Source organism: Amborella trichopoda, chromosome 4 (assembly GCF_054954075.1).
Source record: "Amborella trichopoda isolate Santa Cruz 75 chromosome 4, AtrichopodaSantaCruz75HAP2 v2.0, whole genome shotgun sequence".
Lineage (NCBI taxonomy): Eukaryota > Viridiplantae > Streptophyta > Magnoliopsida > Amborellales > Amborellaceae > Amborella > Amborella trichopoda.
In genome coordinates, this window is record NC_142339.1 from 7,419,049 (window position 1) to 7,442,443 (window position 23,395).

Consider the following 23,395-nt stretch of genomic DNA (forward strand, 5'->3'; position numbering starts at 1 on the left):
ATTTCACTTCATTTTGACTGTCTTCACCCCCAACAGCATTACCTCATCCCTCTTGCTCTATTCACCTAACGACTCATCATGTATCCTATTTTGTCCTATAAAACAATCATAAAACAAAAAACTACTTACTGCAGGGATAAGGAGGTTACATTCACCATCGGCTACAGACAGAAATTGGACAACTGAGGTGTATTGTTAATCGGGGTTGAAGTCCCAAGAAATTTTTTTCGAAATTTATGAGACATCAGATTCCAACTCATATTCTAAGTGATTTTGACCCCTTGTACCGAAAGTAAATGATCTATGGAATACAGTTCCATTTTTAATACGTCTTACTAATTTGTAGAAGCTGCTGGCAAAAAGGTCGTTTGAACCACAACCACATCCTTAATCCTATTTTGGATTTCCAAGTTGCCGCCATGTTTAAGCCTCAACTTGGAATGTCATACCATGAGAAAGACTCCTATGAATCCATAATAAGCCATTTAATCTACTTGAAACTCCCTATAAATTTACAACACTGAACTATTATTGAACAACCATAACTTTTCTCTCATGGCCGTTTTTATCTTGGCTGAAATTTTACACTGGGTGTAGAAACGAAGTTAGCAGGGAAGCTCGACAATGAAAATTTTGCTTAATGAAGAGAAACCACTTCACTTTCTAACTTTTTGGAGTTTCATATGCAGGAAAGTAGGCCTAGTCCAATGAAAAAGCACCATTGCAGTACCTGCCACAGATCAATTTTTGAGACAAATTACTAAGATGCCCCTGCTTTTCAAGGAAAGTACCAGGAGAGCTCTACTTTCAAAATTTAAAGAAGACCTCAAACTACTTCCAGAGCGAGAAAAATAGGTACGTTTAAACCTATATATAGGTATCCATATACTTGCATGCTTTGCATAACATAAGAATATATATGTGCATGCTTTGTTTCAGATGTATTATGGAATAGATGCCTTAGATGTATAACATACATAGACATATTATACATATATACAATAACACGCACACATGCACACAAATGCATAATACGTACATATGGTATAGTACATAGACATCCATCTACATCCATCTCTCTCCTCTCTCTCCCTCTCACAACAAATACAGGATAAAAGTATATGCGTGTGTGTGCATATATATATATATATATATATATATATATATGTCTGTGTGTGTGTGTGTGTGTGTAAAACTTTCAACGGGACAAATTATTTCATCCATAGTCATCTAGGATGCAGAGGGGGCATTCTTCCATGTAAAACACCATTCATATTGCCCCATGGGTACTGCAAATGCAGTCTTACATTGATCTTCTTCACCAGAATCCTGATATCAGGTCAAACTTGCTGAAAATCCATGCCCTAGGAGATTCTACTTATTAGGCCCTTTCGGCATCAGATCGTGGATCCATTTCAGGACATGATTGAGAGGCTTGCACTAACTCCTTTTAGTCAAGCTTCCTAGTCTCTACAGGTATCTGCACTGCCCTCGTACAAGTAGGGATTTTCTCTCTCAAGCACCATTTTGATTAAGGAAGCATTCCTCTTTCCCAGGTATGCATTTCCCACAAATTTCTCAGATTTAGGAGGCATAACATTCCAGCACATTTTATTCGCATTCGGTTCCTTGAGCTAGTGCAAGATCCCTAGTTGACGATTTTGTTCCCTGATGCAAACTATAACACTCCACAAGCTGTCTCTCTCTTTGGCAAGCTGTCCAATTGCTGAGGTCAGATGGGAACTAGAGATCAGATCCTTTCCCTTCATTTCCCCTTTAATACCATCCATGTTAACTTGGATTGGCTGAATTAAGAACAAAAATCCAGTCCCCAATGAAACATACCATTCAAGACCCTCTGTTATTATGAGTCCTAGTAACTCACAGACTTGTCCTATGCACACATGGATGTCAAGGGCCATCCATGGAGCCTGCAGCCTCACTCTGTCCACTTCCCTACCTTATTCTGCCTATTTCCAAATGTGATGGGGACCCAATCTTTTCTTATGCAGTTATAATTGACCGAGTTGAGGTTGGTGAAAACATCTATGTGAAATCTTCCTCAATTTAACAGTCAAGGTAGTGATCCATTTCTGGAATCAATGAGTTATCGTACCTATGAACATCTTGTTCTCATATTTTTCCAGTTTGAGTTGCTCTCTCCTCTAGAAAATCTCCTTTTTCTAAGATCATGCTTAATTGTCCAATGAACATCTTGCTCTCAACTTTTCCCGATGAACACCTCGTTATCGCACCTATGAACATCTTGTTCTCATTTTTTTCCTGTTTTAGTTGCTCTCTCCTCTAGAAACTCTCAATTTTCTAAGGTGCTGCTTAATTCCCCAAAGAAAGGGGCCTGCAAAGGGCGCGGCACCCTCTTTGCTGCTCTTCTAAAGCTTAAGATTGAGCATCTCACAGAATCGAAGCTGTTTTACTTCAGCCTGAAACTCCGCTAAAGACAGTGGGGTTGTAGCAACAGTGGACAGCCTTGACAAATTGTCCCCTCCCGTAAGGGATACAAAATGCTCTGCTGGTATGGTCCTTTTACTCAATTGCCTTGCTGCTAAGGGGAAGCAGCCAACGAAGTCAGGGCTCCCACTGCAACTTGTGAGTAGTCAAGCAGCTCATAAGACTGTTCTTATTTAGTGGGACCTAAGTGCCAGATCCCAAAGCTGAAGGAGTCCGTTTTCCGCATCGAGTAGAACCAGGCCTCTTCTCATTGTAAGTGTATGGTAGCCTGTAATTATGACGACTGAATTGTAGAAAACCCTTATTGGGTCTACTGATCTAAATTAAATATCTAAGGCCGCATGTCGATACAGGGCACAATTGTTTCAGTCGTCACAGTTTGGGATGATATCTCTGAGTCATTTGCATCAGAGGCATTTTCCAGGCAGTAGCACACCGCTCCAAAGTCAGGATTCCTCCTGCTCTTCTTCCTCCTCCTTAATAAGTAGCATTCGCTTCTTCCTCCTCCTTAATAAGTAGCATTCACCCACTTAGCTTTACAGTCCTTGAAACGACCTTTCTTTAGTCTTGTTTTTCCTTCCACGAGCAATCCTTTGTCCTTATACCTCGCTGAATGTTGAGGTTCTCAATCATATTCCATACCGAACTATCTGCAGACATTTTTGTTGACTTCAAAATCTCTTTTCTTGAGCTCAGTAACTCTTCTCTCTGTGGATCTTTCAACTATGGACAATTCACTCATAGAGAATAAGTGACCAAATGTGACTATCAAAATTCACATCATTAAACCTTGCTAGCACCAATTTCCCAGACCATTCTTTGTGGACAGCCTTCTGAATGTTGGACAAATGTTACACCCTTTTTCAAGGTTTACTTATACCAATTGTATTGGGTGAGGTAAGTGAAGGTGTGAGTGCCTCTCAATAATTGCACTTTCGGTCTTCCATCGTCATCATCGTCACTTTTTCTCAACTAATTAGGGTCAGCTACATGAATCATGATCCGCCATTGTACTCTACTAAGGGCCATACCCTCAGGGAGGCCAAAAGTTCCCATATCTTTTTACTAGTTCCAACCATGTCCTTTTGGGCCTACCTCTTGTCCTTTTTGAACCTTTCACTTGAATTAACTTGCACCTCCTAACATGTACTGTACGGGATCTGCGACACACATGGCCAGCCCACCTAAATCTATTTTCTCCCATCTTATCGCCTATTGGTACCACACCTAAATTCTCTTAAATGTATTCATTTCGAATTCCATCTCTTTTTGTCTTGCCACTCATCCATCTAAACATCATCATCTCAGTTATACTCATTCTATGGGTTTGTTGTTTCTTGACCACCCAACATTTCACCCTATAAAGTAAAGTTGGTATCCCTGTTGTCCTATCGAACTTGCCCTTCAGCTTCATTGGTATGCGACGATCACATAAAACTCCAGTTGCACATCTCCACTTCGACATCTTCCTCAATCTCTCTATTTTTCTGGATTATCAACCCAAGATATCAAAAGGACGCTTTTTTTTGTAATTTTTGGCAGTCAATCTTAACAACTTTAGGTCTTCCACAGGGCCACAAAATGGATTTCAATTGTGGCAGGAAGGCCCTCAACTAGATTCAGGATCTCCTGAACATAAGAATCTTGTTTAAAGGTCCCATCCCCTTTTACCCAGAGTTACAGATTCCTCCTTTCCTTCAACGAATCGATCCCACCAATATCTTAGGTTTCTGAGTAGTCCTCAGTAAGGTGTTTAGTTTCAACTTAAGACTTGACCCTGGAGATGTAGGCATTTGCTGTTGCAATCGTATGGCTGAGCATCTTGTTAATTTGCTCAAATTGCTTCCTACCAGTCGACCATGGGTCAATTGGACAATCATTAAAACATCCCCAAAAAAGGATAGAGTCATCATACTGTTATAAGTCCACAAAAAGGTTTGACTTTGCTCTCCTTCCAAACAAACATATTGATAAAATGGCGGTCATGGAATGATTGATCTGTTGAGACTTAGGATGAGCTATCTTCACATATAGCCCTTACTCATCTTGTGGTAGAAAAAGCAATTCCGGTGACTACCTCATAGTCACCATGTTATTTTCTTCCTAAGGCTTCAGTTGCCTTTGGTTTAATTTTTAGTGGTTGGGGAGCTGATTTTGCTTGCACAAATATTGGCGTTGAGGAATTAAAATCCTTGCCGCAGACTTACTGTGGGTCAACCTGACCATTTAGAAAGGTACCACTCATGGACTCCACAGAAAGGACAACCTTCTCCACTTATCCACAGATGTCTTCACCTATCTTATGGTTTATGGAATGTGGCATGGAGAGCTGTGCTAGTCTAGTTAAACTGCGGATAGACTAGGCCACGTGATGTTTAGCCTTCTGAGAGGAGAATGGGAGTTGTAGGCTTCATCTCATCTCCATCCAACCTAAGGGGCTCAAAAGGAGGGGACAATGAGATTCCTAACTGCACACCAGTGACTATGACCTTGGTGGGTTTTACCACTACCACAATGGAGCCTCCAAACACAGTCTAAGAGGAAGAGATTGCTTCGCAACAGTAACCTGGATTCAAGCCACTCATTCCTAACCTGGATTATTGCTTTACAGCTGAATTGCTCCAGCCATAACTTTCAATAAGGATCCTTCAAATATCCTTGTGCAGGCCCATCATTCTTTCTTAGGCAGATTCTTGCCCGATGATCAACTCCTTGCATATTTTACTCATATTTTATATATATTAAAAATGGAAAAAGCTAAAAAACGCCTATAGGCGAAATTGAATAGTGTTCACCACCGTCACGGACTTGCTATGTCCATGGCGGTTTATTGAACAAAGCCGCAACGGACAGCGCGTGGTCCATGGCGGTTTCTGTGAATTTTTTGATCGCCACAGACATAGCCATTTTTCAACCGCCACGGACATGTTATGTCTGTGGCGGTCGAAAAATCCTCGCCGCCTGAAAAAAATGGACGGCGATGGTGCTATGGGCGAGATCATTGTAGCATCTCGCCCATAGGCGTTGCGTAGATGCTTTTATTAAAACTATATATAATGGCAGACCAAGATTCATGTAGCCTACCCCTATTAATTGGGAAAAGGCTCTAATAATGATGATGATGATTAAAATATGTATATATACATAATTTATATCTATTAAAACATATATGTGGAAAAAGTTTATATAGAAGTTTATATATATATATATATATATATATATATATATATATAAACCTACCAATAGGTCTAGACTTAAAATGAATAGTAGCTTAGGTCCGGCTCCCAACGATCAAATCTTGATCGGATGGTTGAAAATACGTATCACCATTAAAATTATATTTGAATTTTAATCTTTTTTCCATAAATTGGATCGAGATGAAATTTTGAATAGAGTGCACATGAAAAAATATTTTAGAAAATTTAAAATGACCAAAATACCCCTGAAAATGATGGGGGTAATCCCCTTGAAAAATGATAGGGGTAATTTGGTAATATTAAAAAATTAAATAGTTTTTTTTTTATATTTTTATATGGTGCGAGATAGTGTCAAGTAAATACGTTCAACATTTTAGCTTATATTTACTAAATTTAAAAATGACCAAAATACCTCTAAAAAATGATGGGGGTAATTTGATGATCTTAAATTTTTGAAAATATTTTTTTTATATTTTTATATAGTGTGAGATAGTGTCAAGTACATGTGCTCAACATTTTAGCTTGAAATGATTTGTAGAAAAAATATTAAAATTCAAATAGTGATATGTATTTTCTCATATGGCTAAGAGCAGGACTTAAGCTACTATTCATTATCGATATATGGAAAACATATATATAGAAGTAAAGTTGTTTTAATCTATACTATTCATTTTATTTGAACAATGTAGATTTGACACTATCTCCAAAGACTATCTACTTTTTTAACACTATCATAAAAGACGTATCAAATTTACACCGTCCAATTAAAATGAACAGCATAGACAACTGCAACCTTACTTCTACAAGTAAGGTTGCTCCCTTTTTTATGTGTGCGTGTGTGTATTTACAAATTAGGCATATAATCTTGTATTTTACTAGACCCACTTTAATAAAATATTTTACTAGAGCCACTTTTTGGATCACGAATAGTTGGAGACAACTATACACTTCTCCAAGCAACCTAATTGGCAAAACAGTCAACTCCAAATCATGAGATTATGGACCATGGATAAGAAGTTCCAAATGTATTATACTCAATGGACACAAGAAAACAGATTTCACTCAATAACCAATGAGGAGTTTTCATCTATTTCCGAAGTTTCGAGTATACCCATAAATTTTGGAAAGCTAAGAGGCTTCTGGTCGAAACCTAGAAAAACGAAAGCATCTTTGTAATTGTAATATGTCCCAAAAAGACCAGATTTGAGTTTGTCAGGAAAAGTAATATGATGCTTATAATGTCAAAAACAGGAATACAAGACTCATGAGAAATGGAGAAACAGTATGCACACCTGTTGCTAAACTTATCTACTGCTTCGGATGCAAAAAGTAGGGTTTCACTGGCCTTTTCGAGAACCATGTAAAGCTCTTTTCCTCTACTTACACGAGCAACAATCCAGGCATTATTTTTAGCCCTCATGCAGACTTCAAAGTCCTTTTCATGATCAGGGTCATCCCTTTTTGCCTTTCTCTTCTCTTGATCGACCTCCTCCCTTAGCTTACTCATAGCCATCAAAGATCCCTGTAAAGCAATGCGGTTTAATTAGTATTAAAAAGAATTAAAAGTATCCTGAAGGACTGAAAAGAACACACTGTGAAACCAAAAGGTGTTTTGATCAACTTCGAAAGAAGATTTGGACAAAGTATGTGCTGGAGGGGTATTGCACATGAAAGTGAAATGACTGGGCTATGAAGGACTCCTAGAATTCATACTGGAAGTCCACAAGTGAATTTCACAAAACTAGAAACTACCCATGCTTCTGACCCCATTTTTCGATATCACAACAAAAGGAACAAGTCGAGTAACAGAAGCCACAGCTCGGCACAGTTTATGTAAGTAGAATTTTGGAAATTGTGAAGGGCGAACTAGGTGTTGCACCAAATATGGCTCTAGAGACCTAGACTCGAAAGTCCTTCCCTCTCTCCCTCACACACACACAAACGCATACGGACACACACACACACACACACATATATATATATATATGGGGAGTGATTTCATGCAATGGTTGTATGGTAATAAAATGAAACAATATTCAAAAACCATGTTAGGGCAATTCATTTGACCCAAATTTTAAAATATGCACTCTTTTCATTCTAATGAAAAATCACAAAAAAAGAAAAATTTGAAAACACAACCTAGAAAGTGCTTTTTTAGCCCAATTAACATAGACCGTCCATTTTGGTGATATGCTTAGATCTAGACCTTAGAAGGATCTTTTTTCTTTCCAAATTGTTTAGATAACTTATTATCATTAGATTAACAACGTTAAAAAAGAAAAAATCGTTTTTGAATTCATAAAGGCCTAGATCTTGAAATTCACCAAATAGACGGTCTAGATTCATTGTTGGAGGGGACTCATTTTGACCATATATAGGGTGCAAATTAATTAATTTTTTTTTAGATTGCTTATTGAGATGACGAGAGTGTGTGTGCAAAGTTGGGTCATACAAATATCACAAACATGGTTTTCTAGAAGTGTGTTTTCATTATATTACAATGGCATGGTGACATGATATCATTTCCCTCAATATATATACATATATAGGGATTGTATTAGGTCAGTCAGCTAGCTGACAGCTACAGTAAACACCCAATGGCCCAGAATGAATCTAGGCCGGTCCAATGGTTACTATTGCATTTTGTATTTTAATTTTAATTTCTTTTATAAATACAAATCACTTGAAGTTTGGAACGTCTATTCTTAAAAAATAAGTGAATCTAATAAAAATAACAATAAAATAATTTTAAAAATTAAATAGTCCAAAATACCCCTCAAAACTTTTATGGGTATTTTGGTCAATGTAATTTTTGCGAATAATTTTTTAAATATTTTTATTAGGTGCGCCTTGATGAGAAGAGTGGGCGCCCCAAATGTCATGTGATTTGGATTTGTATAAAAATAATTAAAATATAAAAATGCAGTCGTGCCAATCAGATGGGCCCAAATTGGCTTACACTATTCCATTAGCCCATGGGCTGACATGATCTTTTCCTAGATATATATATATATATATATATATATATATATATATATATATATGGGATCGTATACAATGAGACCATCTACCTTTAATACAAGGACATCACAATTACTTATGACCATTCAATGTGAAATCTGATAGCTTGGGTGTGTCACAAAGTTTGAGAAAATTTCTTTTGAAGTTTGAGCTCGGTCAATGGAATGGTCACCTAATTTCACATTCAATGGTCAAGTTTAATTGTGACCGCCTTGTTCTAAGTTAAATTGTCTCATTGTATACTTTCTCTATATATATAGATAGATAAATAGAGAGAGAGAGAGAGAGAGAGAGGGGGAGATCAAACTTTACCTAAAACATTGAAACCTAGGGTGGAGATCAAATATAAATAGATTAGATAGTGCTGTGTGAAACCCTCCAATGGTTGTGTATCAGTTAAGTTTCAGCCCAAGTATATATAATGGCTTCAGAAAAGGCTCTGATACCATGTGAGATCCTAGATTGACTGGAAATTGGGGTTCAGTGAGGGAGGAGACAGCAGCCAGAGAGAAGGCCAGAAATTCAGCAGTGACTTTTGGGTCCACATCCAGTTTCAGTTTTTTCTTTTTAATTATGTTTTACTGTTTATAATGACATACTGATAACATCTGTATCCTTACAGGGGACTTTTTACATATCATAAGCAACATACAATAATTTCGACAATGATGTCCCTAAACTCATACATTCTATGTACAGTAATAATAACCAAGAGATGAATGCAATAACTTCACAAGAAAAACATAGACTCACTCCTAAAATGACAGATTTTTAAAGTACGTACAGGGATATATGATCATAATCAATGGGTACAAAATTCATAAACAAGATAACATAAATTTTTCAGATCTATTCATTAAAGATAGACAATTTATCTTCCTAACTATTTGATATTTCTTCTCTTAAAGGTGTCGCCCTTTTGTTTAGATGACTGGTATTGTGATTGTTCCTTGTTCAATTAATTTTTTAACTATATTTTTACACATTAAAAAAAAATTGAAGAATTTATAAGGTACCAACTTTGGATAAGGTTGTAACTTTTCCAGGGGGAGAAGCCCTTGATACAATGCTATCATTGTCAAGCAGCAAGTATCGATATCCACGAACATGATAAGCATTTTCACCACCCCATTCTTTTGATAACTTCTCTTCAACCTTCAATATCTTCAGTGATGCCTGGTATGAAGTAGAACTGGTCTTCATAAGTATCTTGAAGGAAAAGTACTAAAGAAAATTCTAATACGCACACAAGAAAGAAAGGAGATTTATCTACTCTAGGAAACCAGAACACGCAACCAGATATAATCATGAGACTCGGTACACATCACCCAATAAGTTCCAAAATGTAATGCGATTTTAAAATTTGTGATCCCGCAATTTAAGCTCCATCATTTGGCTTTTCAATAAACCCATGGTTTGATGGATTTGTCAGAACGACAAATGAATACTAGTGAACTGCGAATCAAATAGAGCAAGACATGATATGGACTTTTTGATATGGGAAGTCTACCACAATCCAATATGACATGGAAATACTTGTAGTTCCCTAAGTCATTACTGTTCATTGCAAATGTGGACGGTGATGAAGAGGAAGAGAGAGCAAACAATGGAGTCATGTACTGTTCTGGTGGCTCCACTGCCATCCAGCAGTTCAATGGAGATGCTGAAGCAGCTGAACCTTAGTATCATTATCTTTCTATATTCCATTGGATTATAGTATACTTCCCCTTTTGAGAACTAAAGGGCATTGATTATCTAATGATGCCAGTGAGTCCATTGAACTCCTTAACATTTTCTGAAGTGATGAGGGCATCATTAGCTCAAATAGCTCGAACATAACATTTTTATTGCAAAACATTGTAGCTCAACATGATGCAGAAATGAAACAAAAACTTTCTTCAGTGACGCTGAATCCAACAATTGTTTCATCTTACCAAAGTCATTCTGTCTTGTGGAAAAAGAAACTTCAAAGACAAGGAGTGTTATTAGCATTCATAAAATAGGTTATGAGGACATGAATCACAAAATAAATCACTAGATGATATCAGAAGCTTAAAGCACATGAACAGCCACAAATTTCTCAGAATTTTATATTTAAAGACAGGCAAGAAGAGAAAAATAATGATAAGATACGGACATTTTCAAGAAGCAGCTGCTTCACAAAAGATATACCCTGCTCGCCATTTACTAATAAGCTAGTTGATATGAGGAGGATTATGGTCAGACTTTTGTGCTGGTAAACACACAGATGCATGTGTTCCTCGATCTGCTGAAGCCACACTGTTGGAGTATAAAAAATCCTGTTACCAATTTCTGAACCCCAATTTTCAGTGACAGCAAAACCATCTTCTCCTCTCCACCATTTTCCACGCTGTAGAGGCCTGGCAACATGATGTCGCTGACCCTGTCTATTAGGGGAAGTATCACGTGAAGAATGTGACACTTCTTCTGACGGAACTCCAATGTTTGCTAATATAGGATTTACAGATTCTTGAGATGCACCACTAGAACTTTTTCTCAAATAAGACCAGGAACTCGTAACAGAGGATAAAGCATTTGGTGTTAACCGAAGAAGTGCATAGTTGAATAGGTTGGCTGTGTCACCCTGACATACAAATCACAGAGAAAATCACCTCCTTACTCATCAAGAACAGGTAATAAATATAAATGTGATGGACTAGGGAAACACAGAACAGGAAAATTATATGAAAATGAGATGGGCTATAACAGTCATAAACCAGTCAGCACTGTCAATTGAGAAGAGGAATGGTGATGGAGAGAGTAAGATCTTTCAGAATAAGACATGACCCCAAAGGTGGGTCTCAATCTTTCCATCAACATCCATTGCTTCAATGAACGTGATGACCTAATGGACTATGGTTTTTTGCATAGTTCATCAGATTATAGTCTAATTTCCCTTGTACAGCATATAAATCTAAAAGGAAAAGGCAAAACCAAAAATGCATGGGGATATCACCATACAGGGGGAAGAGTGGTGGACACAAGCAGGTCATGATATAAAACAAGGGAGTGGCAAGACATATTTGCAACACAAGAAGATTCAAGAAGTCTGACAAGTGACTGCAATTAAATGAGGGAACAGTTAGTATTCATTATAAACAGCAATAGAACATGTAAATACATTTGAAAAGATTCATGGTACATCAACTATAGGCAATTTATTTTGAAATGAAACAGTCCAATCTCAATGCCGGAGGCTACTGAGAGTAAAGAAACATAAAGCACATACACAACTCAAACTTTATGAATATATTCCTTTAAAATCAAGCTATTTCCTAATTCTTAAAAACAGCTTCAAGTTAGGAATAATTAAGTCCAGGTCCTGCTGTCCTTTAAGAACATCATTTACCATGAAACCTTATTCAAACATGAAGAAAATACAAAGTGATCTCATTCAAGTGGCAACAAAGTTTTACCCAAACAGGCAAATGCCCCAGGATTTGTGTCTCAGAAACTCTTTGGAGTGGTTTGTTACTGGGTTAAAGACATTGTTGCTCACAACGGAGCCAGACAAAGCTTGAACAGTTGGCGTATAACAAAAAGCAGATTCACGCTGACACTGAATTGTAGGAGCATCTTGGTTATTTTGTTGAATAGCATGGGTATTTGTCTAGATGCCCAAAGATCACCACACTAGACAAGATATGCCGAAAAACAACCAAAATACTTATGATGCAATAGAAGCTTTAAACCCATTAAACTCATAAAGGCAGAGGTTTATCCCTCAATGAGAGCCCAATGAAACCCACACCTGCATAAGGTTTATTTATCCGCGGGCAGAGCACCATGACAGCATGCCCCAATCATACTGTTTACTCATATTGTGGATCACAAACAATGACAAAACCACAGATATCCGAAAAAGATATCATCATGCAGATTTTGAGAAATGATATCATGCTTTGAATGCGATCTATGCAGGGGCACAAAGTATCAAGCTAGAAAATCACCAAGTGTGATGGCCAACCATGTATGGGTAATTTGTGCTACTTGATGGAAATTTCTAGGACAAAATATTTATCATCAAGCATTAGTAAACCTTGAGATTTGGCTTTGGCTGAATAGTGCATCGCAAAACCTATAATGCATGGAATTCACTAAAGAAATATAAAAATGAAAAAGATGGAATAGCTTTGTCTCTCCATTCCACTGTTACAATAGAAATATCTTATTTTAAAATGTGAATGTTTAGGAGCTATCAGATGAAGAAAGATCATAGATTCAGAGAATTGACTTCTCCAGTCTAATGTGCTTCACAATCCAAATAGTGGATCATAAATGGGAACTGAGTCAACCTTTGATGACCTCACTTTGTCCTAAACAAGGTAAATCTCAGAATTACATTACCAAGAATTCTTTCTTACATTGTTGCAAAGAGTCAACACAAGAAGGAAATGCTAATATCAATTTAAGGCTAAGAGGTCATGAACTGATACAATACAATTGTCAATGACCAATGCTAACACTAGCCAACACCAGAAAAAGCAAATGCAAGTTGGGAAAAGTTTACATTTTTGCATTAATACAGGTAATAAGACAACATTCTCTAAGCGTACCTGTACTTCAATTGCCGCCTCTCGCCCCGTTGTAAGCATCTGAACAGTTCCACGCTCCCTCAGACAATCACGGGAACATGGCATCTGAAGTTTCTTCCCAACAAGAAACTCTGAGTAAAAGTAATTGAAAATCTAATCACCCAGATCACATCAAACTAAGGATTCATATGTACAATTCAGGTCTATTACATGTTAAAGCCTGCAAGAGAAATGTCATTGACGATTAAGTCCACCAAATAATCATACCTGCCAAGTAATCCATTATAAAGAAGTACAAAAGACTACGGGCAGTTCCACCTCCGGGCTGCTTCTCAAGCAAACCCCGTATAGATCCGAAAAACATAGTGAAAAGAGAATGCACTTCCTTGAGAACCCCTTGCAATGCATCACTCCGTCCAATAGCATCTGTGTCTTTGGTTTTTTCCACCACCTAAATCATAGTTAAAAATATTTCTTGTAACAACTGAGCAGACTTGATGACAAACTAATAGTTTACTAGCACAAAAAGATAATGCTGAGTTTGAAACATGAGTATGGTATATAGTGAATGGTTATTCACTATTGGAAGCCCATGGTGGCATTCTCTGATAATTGATATGACATCAGGCACACAATAAAAGTCTCATGAAAGGGTTCCAAAGCACTTATAAAGACAGTTCTTTGATCATTCTGAGCAAGTATCCAAAAGCAAGCATACAAAAACACAGTGCAGAGATGTCCTAATCTAGCTATCCAAGAAATAAAATTCTATGAAAAACTACAACTAACTGTTCAGCTAACCTCGTTTGCCAGCTAAAGCTAGGGGGCATATAATGCCCATGGATGAATCCTCTACTCACTAATTTAAGGAAAGACAGTTAAATGTCCTGAGACTTGTCTAAGAAGGGTGAGGACCTTAAACTTTCCCTTAACCTATCCCAAGCCCGGGTAAAGGAGGTGGGCTGGGTCAGGTAGGTAGCTAATGTAAAACTTCGCCAAAACTTTCCATGAATCCTAACTCTACATTATCTGCTTTTGCTAGGGCGTGCCTATAGCCCTTGATAGAGTAGAATGGCGGCCAGGATTCATGTAGCCAACCCCAAATAGTTGGGAAAAGGCTCTAATGATGATGATGGCCAGTGAAATGTCCTGAAACAGTTTTTTAATAAGCCAGCCATGGATGAGTGAGATAGCATTCATGTGCTCTAAAGGCTGAACAACATTGCCCGGGCATATAGGGATGGGACTAGCTGTCTGAAGCCATTAAGGAATGACAGCATTTACTCATGCCCAATTACTGTCACAACAAGCATTCAGTTTCTAGTTTGAAAAAGAGTAAGCATCCAAGCAACATTAATTCAATTTAAAGTATGAAAGATGTGGTTTAACAACTCCTACATCAGAGATTACAATCAACTTGATATTAAAAAATTGAGCAAAATTGCCTATTAATGTATCGTGATGAGGACTTCCACCATCTATAGGTGCTTGAGACACACAATTCATACATGTCTTTGTGTTTGTTTGCACAAACCTACAGACACAAGTCATACCGACCCAGACATTTTTTAGTATGTTCACTACCAAAAAGACAGTATTAATGTTCATTCTAAATGCATTATATACAATAACAGATTCATCAAGGCCAATCAGTTAGCAATAGAACACACACCATAATCATCCATATATCAGGCTCCGCCTGGTAAAATGTATGGGAATGTCTTTCTGCTTCTATAACTTCACAAGCAGCATCTGGAGAAAAAATCCTGGATAAAACTGCAAGTTAGCCCCTAAATCTTTTCCAGAAAAAACGAAACTCGTGCAACAAATAATTATAGGTAGAACAGAAGATATACTAGAACATGAGACATGCCTACAGAATCTATGCCATTGACAGATATAGCAGTCAGATTAGGACTTCATTAATTGTATGTTAAACATGAAGATTACACTCTGCTTAAAGGGAAAACATGAAGATTACGCTCTGCTTAAAGGGTAAACATTAAAGTCATGGAAGCAAATAAAGTGGATTGCCATCAAATCCAAGTGTTTTCTTCCACAAAAACCATTTGATCCAGCAACAGTCAAAAGATGGAGAAAATGTTATTAATCAACAATTGCCACATAATAAAGGCAACTGACAAAAAGGTGGTTTATGAGAGTAGTTTCTCTGTCTAAATGGACCTATTTGAATCAATCAAGAATGATAATCCACCAAAATGACAAAGAATATGCAGATCTAATAACTTGATTACACAAGCCTTAGTTCCATTCTTTTCTTGAGAAAGCCAGTGTCTTTTCAAGGCAAAATGTGTAAGTTATTGAAACTTGTTCAATCTCAAGATAAAAGGAAACCAAAGCATAATTTCTTTTTGATTTGGTAGGCTCAAGTACAGAAATGGTTCCATCAAATCCAAGTGTTTTCTTCCACTACAACCATTTGATCCAGCAACAGTCAAAAGATGGCGAAAATGTTATTAATCAACGATTGCTACATAATAAAGGCAACTGACAAAAAGATGGTTTATGAGAGTATTTTCTCTTTCTAAATTACTTGAATCAATCAAGAATGATAATCCACCAAAATGTGAAGAATATGCAGATCTAATAACTTGAGTAGACAAGCCTTAGTACCATTCTTTTCTTGAGAAAGCCAGGGGCTTTTCGAGCCAAAATGTGCAAGTTATTGAAACTTGCTCAATCTCAAGATAAAAGGACACCAAAGCAAAAAATCTTTTCGATTTGGTAGGCTCAAGCACAGAAATGGTTCCATAATCTAAAAAAAAAAAACTCATATTTTCCTACTTGGAAGCAGCACAGAACTTCTTTGGATCTCAATATCTACTTCTATGGTCATAAAAGCCTTCAAATGAATCAGGAGCAAATTATAGATTCATCATAATATCTTGCCTGCATTTAAATGTTCAATAATAGACGACAAAAGTCAAAAGTGGCTTCATATTAATAGAGCAAAAAACAAAAAATTTGTACTATATTAAAAGTACCTTATTGGCATATATATTACAAGTATCAATCAGAAAAAAAAGCACGAATGAGTTATCTAATCCCTATGAATCTATAAGGTACGAAATCCCTTTCAAGTTCAGCATCTATGTGGAAAAAATCAGATAATATCACAATGATTGCTTTCCATTCCCAGTACAAAAGAAATCTTTTGTAATGAATCAGCGCCATAACAGAGCAATGAGAAGCACATAAATACTATCCAAACCTTGTAAAAGTGATAAGTCCTTCGCTAAGCCCAATTACAGAGAGTTGCAATGGAAGTGGGGAATCAATAGGAAAGAAAAATAGTATCTTGTCAAGCTCTTGCCCTTCATGCTGTCCTCTTCTTAAGTCAAAAACACAGAACTGGAACCCTTCACCGACCGGAACAGGAGATGACAAACCCATCATACCTTTTACTTATACCTAGGAGATAAAAAAAATCCATTACACATATTTTTGACAGATAATTTTTCATTGGTACTCAATGAATGAATACAAAAGTTTATTACAAAAACATGCATTTAATTCAAAAAGGAAGTAATTCAGCACCAGAAAAGGTGAAAGTCTTGTCAATAGACATAAGATGCATATAATTTTCCATACCAACAACTAAACAGGATCAGAACACATTTTTACATTATAAGACATGTTAATGTACCCTGTTGTATGATGAAAAGCCATTTATTATCAAATCAACCTCACAGGTGTAATCCTCTAAAAGATAAAAGAACAAGGCTAAATTAATCACAAAAAAATTAGGTACCAAACCTTCACAGCCAAAAAATGGCATTTATCTAGTTGTTCAAATGTGCAAATTAACATAGAATGTTGGTTTCACTCAGCATCAAATTTAAGTTTGCAGTTCTACACAAGGATACGAATTGCTCATAGTTAAGCAAAAACACATCGCCTGAATGCAGAAGGATCAAATTACAAACGGATCCACTTCATAACAAGACTCTCCTACGGCATGAACATGCTAGCAGTTACCCAAAAAGATGAGAACCAAAATCTTCAGCCTTCATTCAAACAGCTAAAATTCACTTATATCAGTCTGATAAGAAGCTATATACATCACCAACATAGTTAGCATGTCTACGACTTATACACAATTGTTTCAGAAAATCTCTAAGTTTTTGAAATCTGTTAAGAACTCCGAGTTTTTCGAAAGATCTTCAAAAAGTCATGTTTTTTTAATAGAACCAATATAAATCGGTATTTCATATTTCTTCAAAAAACTTTTCCAAAAAAAACTTCTTCCCTATAATTTTATTGAAACTTCTATTTGTCTTCATTGATTTAAAATATTTGAATTTTGGTTTAGAGATAAGCACATTAAAAAGTGGGCATAAATTACGAATCTTGATGTAAGGAATAATTCAATCAAAAATATTCCTAAAAAAAATGTATTATGAAAACAGGAGCAATTTACCAAAAAAATAATCTATCAATCGTATATCTGAACATAATAGGTAGAGTAAGAGGAAAAGTAACCCAATGAAAAAACTTAACTTTCTCTAAATTCAAGGCATCATTATAAAGAACAATAGATATCAACGATAACTAAAGCTTTAGGCAGCTAGGAACTCAAGGTGAAATTCAAATATTTAAATTTGCTTGAGCATTTTGTTGCTTTCCACCTACATATGGAAATTTGACTGATTTCACCTTTTCAAATTGTTTTGTTATTTCATTGGTGTATATAACACAACATTTTATATGAGCCAATGTTTTAAATTTTTGCGTGTTTTGTGTTTTAGTTAATTGCAATCCTATACCAAGGATCATTTATGTTTTTTCCTTCTAACAATGATTCTCTACCTTGGGTTACACTTCTTGTTATTTGCAAATGTAGTTCTTGTGCTTAGTATTGTTATTTCACTGTATGCTCCCAATAAATATATAATATCTTTTGTGTCCTAACAACAAAGTAAGCATTTGTTGTTGTATATATTGAGAATTTAGACAAACATTTGTCAAGTATTACCTTAATGATACCAAGTAAAGACATTAAATTATAGTTCAATGACTTTAATGTATCCAAACAATATCAGCAGATCATAATATTATCTTGTGTCATTTTTACACATCTCATTTTTTCACTCCATTTTTTTGAGTCAAATCCAAAAGATTCATGATTCTTTAACTTACCAAATTTCTAGCAATCCGTATTTTTGACATGATTTTATTCCACCGACTTCTTGGAACAAAACCAATTTACTACCGGATGTTTTAGTTAGCCGATATATTGTTATTTCCTGACTTGCTAACTATGGTCACCAATAATAGTTTATCCACATAATGTTAAAACAAACAAAAAAAAAGGTTAGAAAAACCTAGAATGGAAACCTTCCAATGCATCAAAATGTGCAATAAAAATATCTGAAGAATGAACTCAAAGAAGGCCATCTAAACATCGAATATCCTGTCTAAGATCCCCAAGCAGTAACCCAAATCCAGCCAGACACTCCATTTTCTTTCTTGCATAAGAATTTGCTACATTAAAACAAAGAAAATATAAGGTATAATATAAAAGAAAACACTAAATCAAGTTGGGAAGAAATACCATCTCATCCATTTTCTCTAACCACCAAGTTGACTAAAGTGTTTGCAAAGCCCCCCAAAAGAGAGACGCCAAACTAATATGGAAAAAATCGCCTATCACTCTTTTATCATCAATCACTGTTGGACAACAATCATATCCAATTCTATGCATATGAATTTTGAATCATGCACCATTTATCCATGCTGATTCCTACAAAGATATGATCTCTCGTGTTCTTCCAAAAGGTTCGTATTCCGGCGCCATTATCATCAATCTCTCCTTTTTTTGGAAAAACATATCATCTAATCTCTCCTTCAACTACAAAGAAATCAATAAAATGGTTCAGAAAGGGTACTTCTTGATCTCCACATCAAGGTCCCTTCTCAAAAATGGCTAAACGAATGCACCTTCAGCTTCCCAAAAATGTAATTTAATGTTTTCATATGACCAGAATGGCAGCTACAGAGGACAACTGCACTCCCCACGTTCATCCCACCTAGACTTACGCTTACTTCAAATGCCACACATATCTCATTCTCAAAACAATCACTGGGAACACCTATGGAGTGTGAGACCAAGAATGAGAAAGTACACTTTTCAGTAGTGAATCAGCTATGGTTCCCATGTGAACGTCAATTTTGGGAGCAGAATGCCACCCAAGTGCACAATTCCTCCAACCAAGCCTTCAAAACATCCACAAACTCCAAATATCTTTCCAAGCCACCAATCATGTACCAAACATTCCTCACCTTCCATGCAATTCTTCCAGAACCTTCTCATATACATCATCCAAAACCTTATCCTTACATAATAAATGACTCATTACCTCAAGGATTCAAATCCCTGACCCTTACTGCTTCCAGGCCAAACAAAATCCCAAATATTGAGAAACTTAAGGGAAAAACATAACTCATGCAGAGTAATACGAATCATTCCCATAAAAGTATATTCATCCTCAAAATATTTCTCAAGCAAATGAACATCCAAATGAAATAAATTGGAATCCTGATGATTATTTCAACGTGTGGTTTGGTAGGGTGAATTAAAAAGCTAATCAACACACTCAAGCCACTTAACTTCTTATTGTGCTCATGACATGGGTCACGTTTCTGTTGATTTCTCCCCTTTAAGCAATGTATTGGGCTACTTTCAATAAAAAACACATGCATCCATTTCCCATCTGGAATCCAAACAAAAAGTTGTGCATATAAAACTTATAGGACACCTTTGTCATGCACATAGCAACGAAGACACTGAGATATATATGTTACACACATTGCATTAATCCACAGAAAGAAACAATGAAACAAATGAAGACAGATCAAATAAAAAAACTAAGCAGGGCTCTAAAATTTGATTGGATAGTGCAACTTTAGTTGTGAGTAAATTTTGGTCAATGAAGAGTATTTCAGCCTTCTTTAGATGGGAGCAGAAAATAGTCGATTATCAAACTCAGACTTACTGACTTCCTGGCTGAGGATATTTTTGGTACTAAACTAAGAACACAAAACAGCTCATCCCCAATAATTATGTAGTAGAAAGTATAAATTTTATGCAGCATAAGAGTAAAATATTCCATGATATAATACTTCAACTTATTCATATTCATGTGCCCATGCATAATCACATTCACTTATACATTTAACGAATCCTTTTGAAAATGAAATAAAATCATAACATGTTAGCATCACTATTATAAATGTAAATGACTCTTATCATTCTAGAAAAGGCCCTGCAATAAGGAGAGTTCAAATACCATGCTTAAACTAAAGTACAATTCACCATAAATGACCCATATCCCGGATATAAGCCATTGGTAACTCGCAAAGTTGTTATTATGGATCAATTACGATAACACTATTGAAGCATACTCATAAAAGCATATGTAATAAACTGCATCATCATTTATGGGACTTGAGAAAAACATTCCCATTTTCCATTTATGTAACAGTAGCTCATCAAAAGAGCCAAGTAAATATAACCAGGACAGACAGAGAGCAAGTATAAGCAGGACAGACAGAGATATGCAGCAAACAAGTACCAGCATTAAACAGTTAACAACATAAAACAAAAAGACAAAAAAAACAAGTACCAGCATTGACACAAGTATACCTCTAGGTGAATCAAGTAACATTCCACAATCCCTTTGAGCCTTCCACTTTTAACTTTATTAGAAGTATATGCCTTGATAGAAAAGAAGATCCATAGAAATGGATGCATCAAAATCTGTAATATGACATCGGTCAATTGCCTGATTATCGAATCCGGAACGCCCGAAGCACCTCAGCGGAACTAGTCAAATGAGATGCCCTCTTAACTGGGCAAACATGTTTTTTCATTCAGGACTCAAAATTCAAGCAGTAACCTGTGAAAATTGCAATCAAGTAATCAACAAGATCACCACATCTACTTCTTTAACATATAATTCTCCATGTCTCAAGACTTTCTTTGATCACAAAATTCTATAAATAATTTTCCCAAGAAAAAAACGAATTTGAGAGGCAACTATTCATTGGGTTTGACCATATTTTGCGATGCATTTACTAACAGATCAAATGCTAGCCAGACCTTTTCAGGGAATTCAGCATCTAAGCCACACGTTAACCAAAAATTAGCTTTTGAAACAAGGCACAAGGCCTGCAACAATGCTGATTGCTTGTGAAACCATTGAGAGATTAAACAATTGTTTGATGAAAAATTAAGATTAAATAATTAACACCTTTAAATGCCAGAACCAGAAAATGGAACAAAAACAAACTATGGCACCCTAGGCATTGCACTTTCGTAAACTCCAAGCTCAAATCTCAGTGAATTGCCAAATTGTTTGAGCAAGTAAACCACCCATAGCAAGTGTATAAACATATAAATTCACATTTCATAAACTACTACTACTCATAGGAAATACTAGAAACAAAACAACTTAGTAACTTACAATCACAGATAGTAATTATGGGACTCTAAAAGATCATTCGTTGTATTTGAGAATCGACTCGAAATGTCTAATTTCCAAACAAAAATGCCCTAAAATCATCCGCATTGCACATATTCAATTACCCATTTTTATACAGCAAACAATCGATTACAAACTCCAGATATGACACTAAGAAATCAATTGAGCTCACTCTTACACGAATTAAAACAGTGACGCAGGACCAAAAAAAAAGCAAACACAAAATGGATGAAAATGAGAATAAATTCACCTGAAATTATTAGAAACTGGTCAATACCATGAAACCCTTGCTTTCTCTCTGCTGAAATGTAATGGCGCCACACCCTTTTGCAATTGTTTTAAGGTCTTTTGTTAGGTGGAGAGAGAAGACCCCTCGTACCAAACAGCCGCGCCCATGGGTCAAAAATGTTTACCCTCAAAGATAAGCAAATATATCAATATACTCCTATAGGCGAAAGAAGGTAATGAAAAGCTTCATCCTTTTGTGAGTACACGACGAATTAGAGGGATCGCATACTATGACGCGATGAGTTATCACCGTTAAACTAATGACTCGGACGGTGATGATGAATGGTGATATGTGAAGTCCGATAGAAACCACCCTTGAACAATCGTCGTTCAATTCAACAATGTAAGGGTGATGAAACCGAGCATGTCTTCAAGTGGTTAATCATGGGAAAAGTGTTCCTATTAGATCTAATATTCTAAGTTCTAACTAAAACCAAAATTTTGGCCGTACCTATTGTTATCGAAGGTTCTCTTCCAGCCAAGTACCTAGGTATCTGTATTGGGATTGTTACAAATAGGCCAATTATCTTTGGGTGTGGTTTCTATAAGGTTGCAACCTTAAACAATCTAATTAAGGTGTACCTCCAAATATTATCATAACATGTAATTTTAGTGGAAAAATTTTTTAGGATTATCTGAAAAATTATTTTGATATCTAATTATAAAATTTTAAACTCGAAAAATGGTTAAAATCAGGTAGATCTATGAACATATAAAAATCTTGAAAATGGATGGCCTAGAAAATGTGTTACAAGATGCACTATTTCTGAGACTCATAATCTTTTTTGTTTTTATATTCATGCATCTTCATGTCGAGATAATCAATTATATGGTTTTTCAACATTAAAACAACATTTTTCCGATGATTTTTTAGGTGCATCTTTATTTCTACATTTTAATGTTGCAACCTTATGTATACACTTTCTCCATTATCTTTGTACATGGAAGTCACAATCATTCCGACTCATTAGATATCAAATTGGATGGCTTGGGATGAGTCTTAAAGTCTGATGGTTTATTTTCTTGAATCTTCGTGCCTATTCAATAACATTCTTACAACCACCCATTTTGAAATTTAAGGGATACTAATGATTGTGACTTCTATGTACAAAAGATAAAGGGTTTTGTTAGGCTACACTATTTGGTGGTGCAGAACCTTAAAGTAGTGAACATTTTTTAGCACAAAAATACACTTGAATTGTAATACAAAATTTTTCAAGTAGGGCCATTTTTTGTCATTTAGAAAGGTAGAATGGACATATTTATAAGAAAATAATGGCATTCTATTAGTAGTTAAACACAATTAATACATCTTGTAGGTGATGTCATTGTCCACTATTGTTAATAAATATTTTTGCTT

The 23,395-nt window shown here is 36.0% G+C and overlaps 1 protein-coding gene across 20 annotated transcripts; it reads right to left on the minus strand.

Annotated features, from left to right (window-relative positions):
- Window positions 1-466: 466 nt before the first annotated feature.
- On the minus strand, window positions 467-22,072 carry LOC18421702 (vacuolar fusion protein CCZ1 homolog B). Of its 20 annotated transcripts, none has more exons than XM_088864700.1 (12): window positions 22,025-22,072; window positions 20,910-21,023; window positions 16,476-16,675; window positions 14,916-15,009; window positions 13,511-13,694; window positions 13,265-13,374; window positions 11,670-11,768; window positions 10,825-11,292; window positions 9,708-9,863; window positions 6,959-7,188; window positions 6,778-6,834; window positions 467-730 (listed from the first exon to the last, which is right to left on the minus strand). In XM_088864700.1, exons 3-11 carry the CDS (start codon window positions 16,658-16,660, stop codon window positions 6,795-6,797), a joined length of 1,566 nt encoding a protein of 521 aa, XP_088720826.1. In that variant the 5' UTR covers window positions 16,661-16,675; window positions 20,910-21,023; window positions 22,025-22,072; the 3' UTR covers window positions 467-730; window positions 6,778-6,794. The 20 variants fall into 20 exon arrangements, with proteins under 20 accessions (XP_088720826.1, XP_088720825.1, XP_020517864.1 ...); XM_088864699.1 differs by having other exon boundaries at window positions 20,910-21,162; XM_020662205.2 differs by having other exon boundaries at window positions 21,998-22,072.
- Window positions 22,073-23,395: the final 1,323 nt, after the last annotated feature.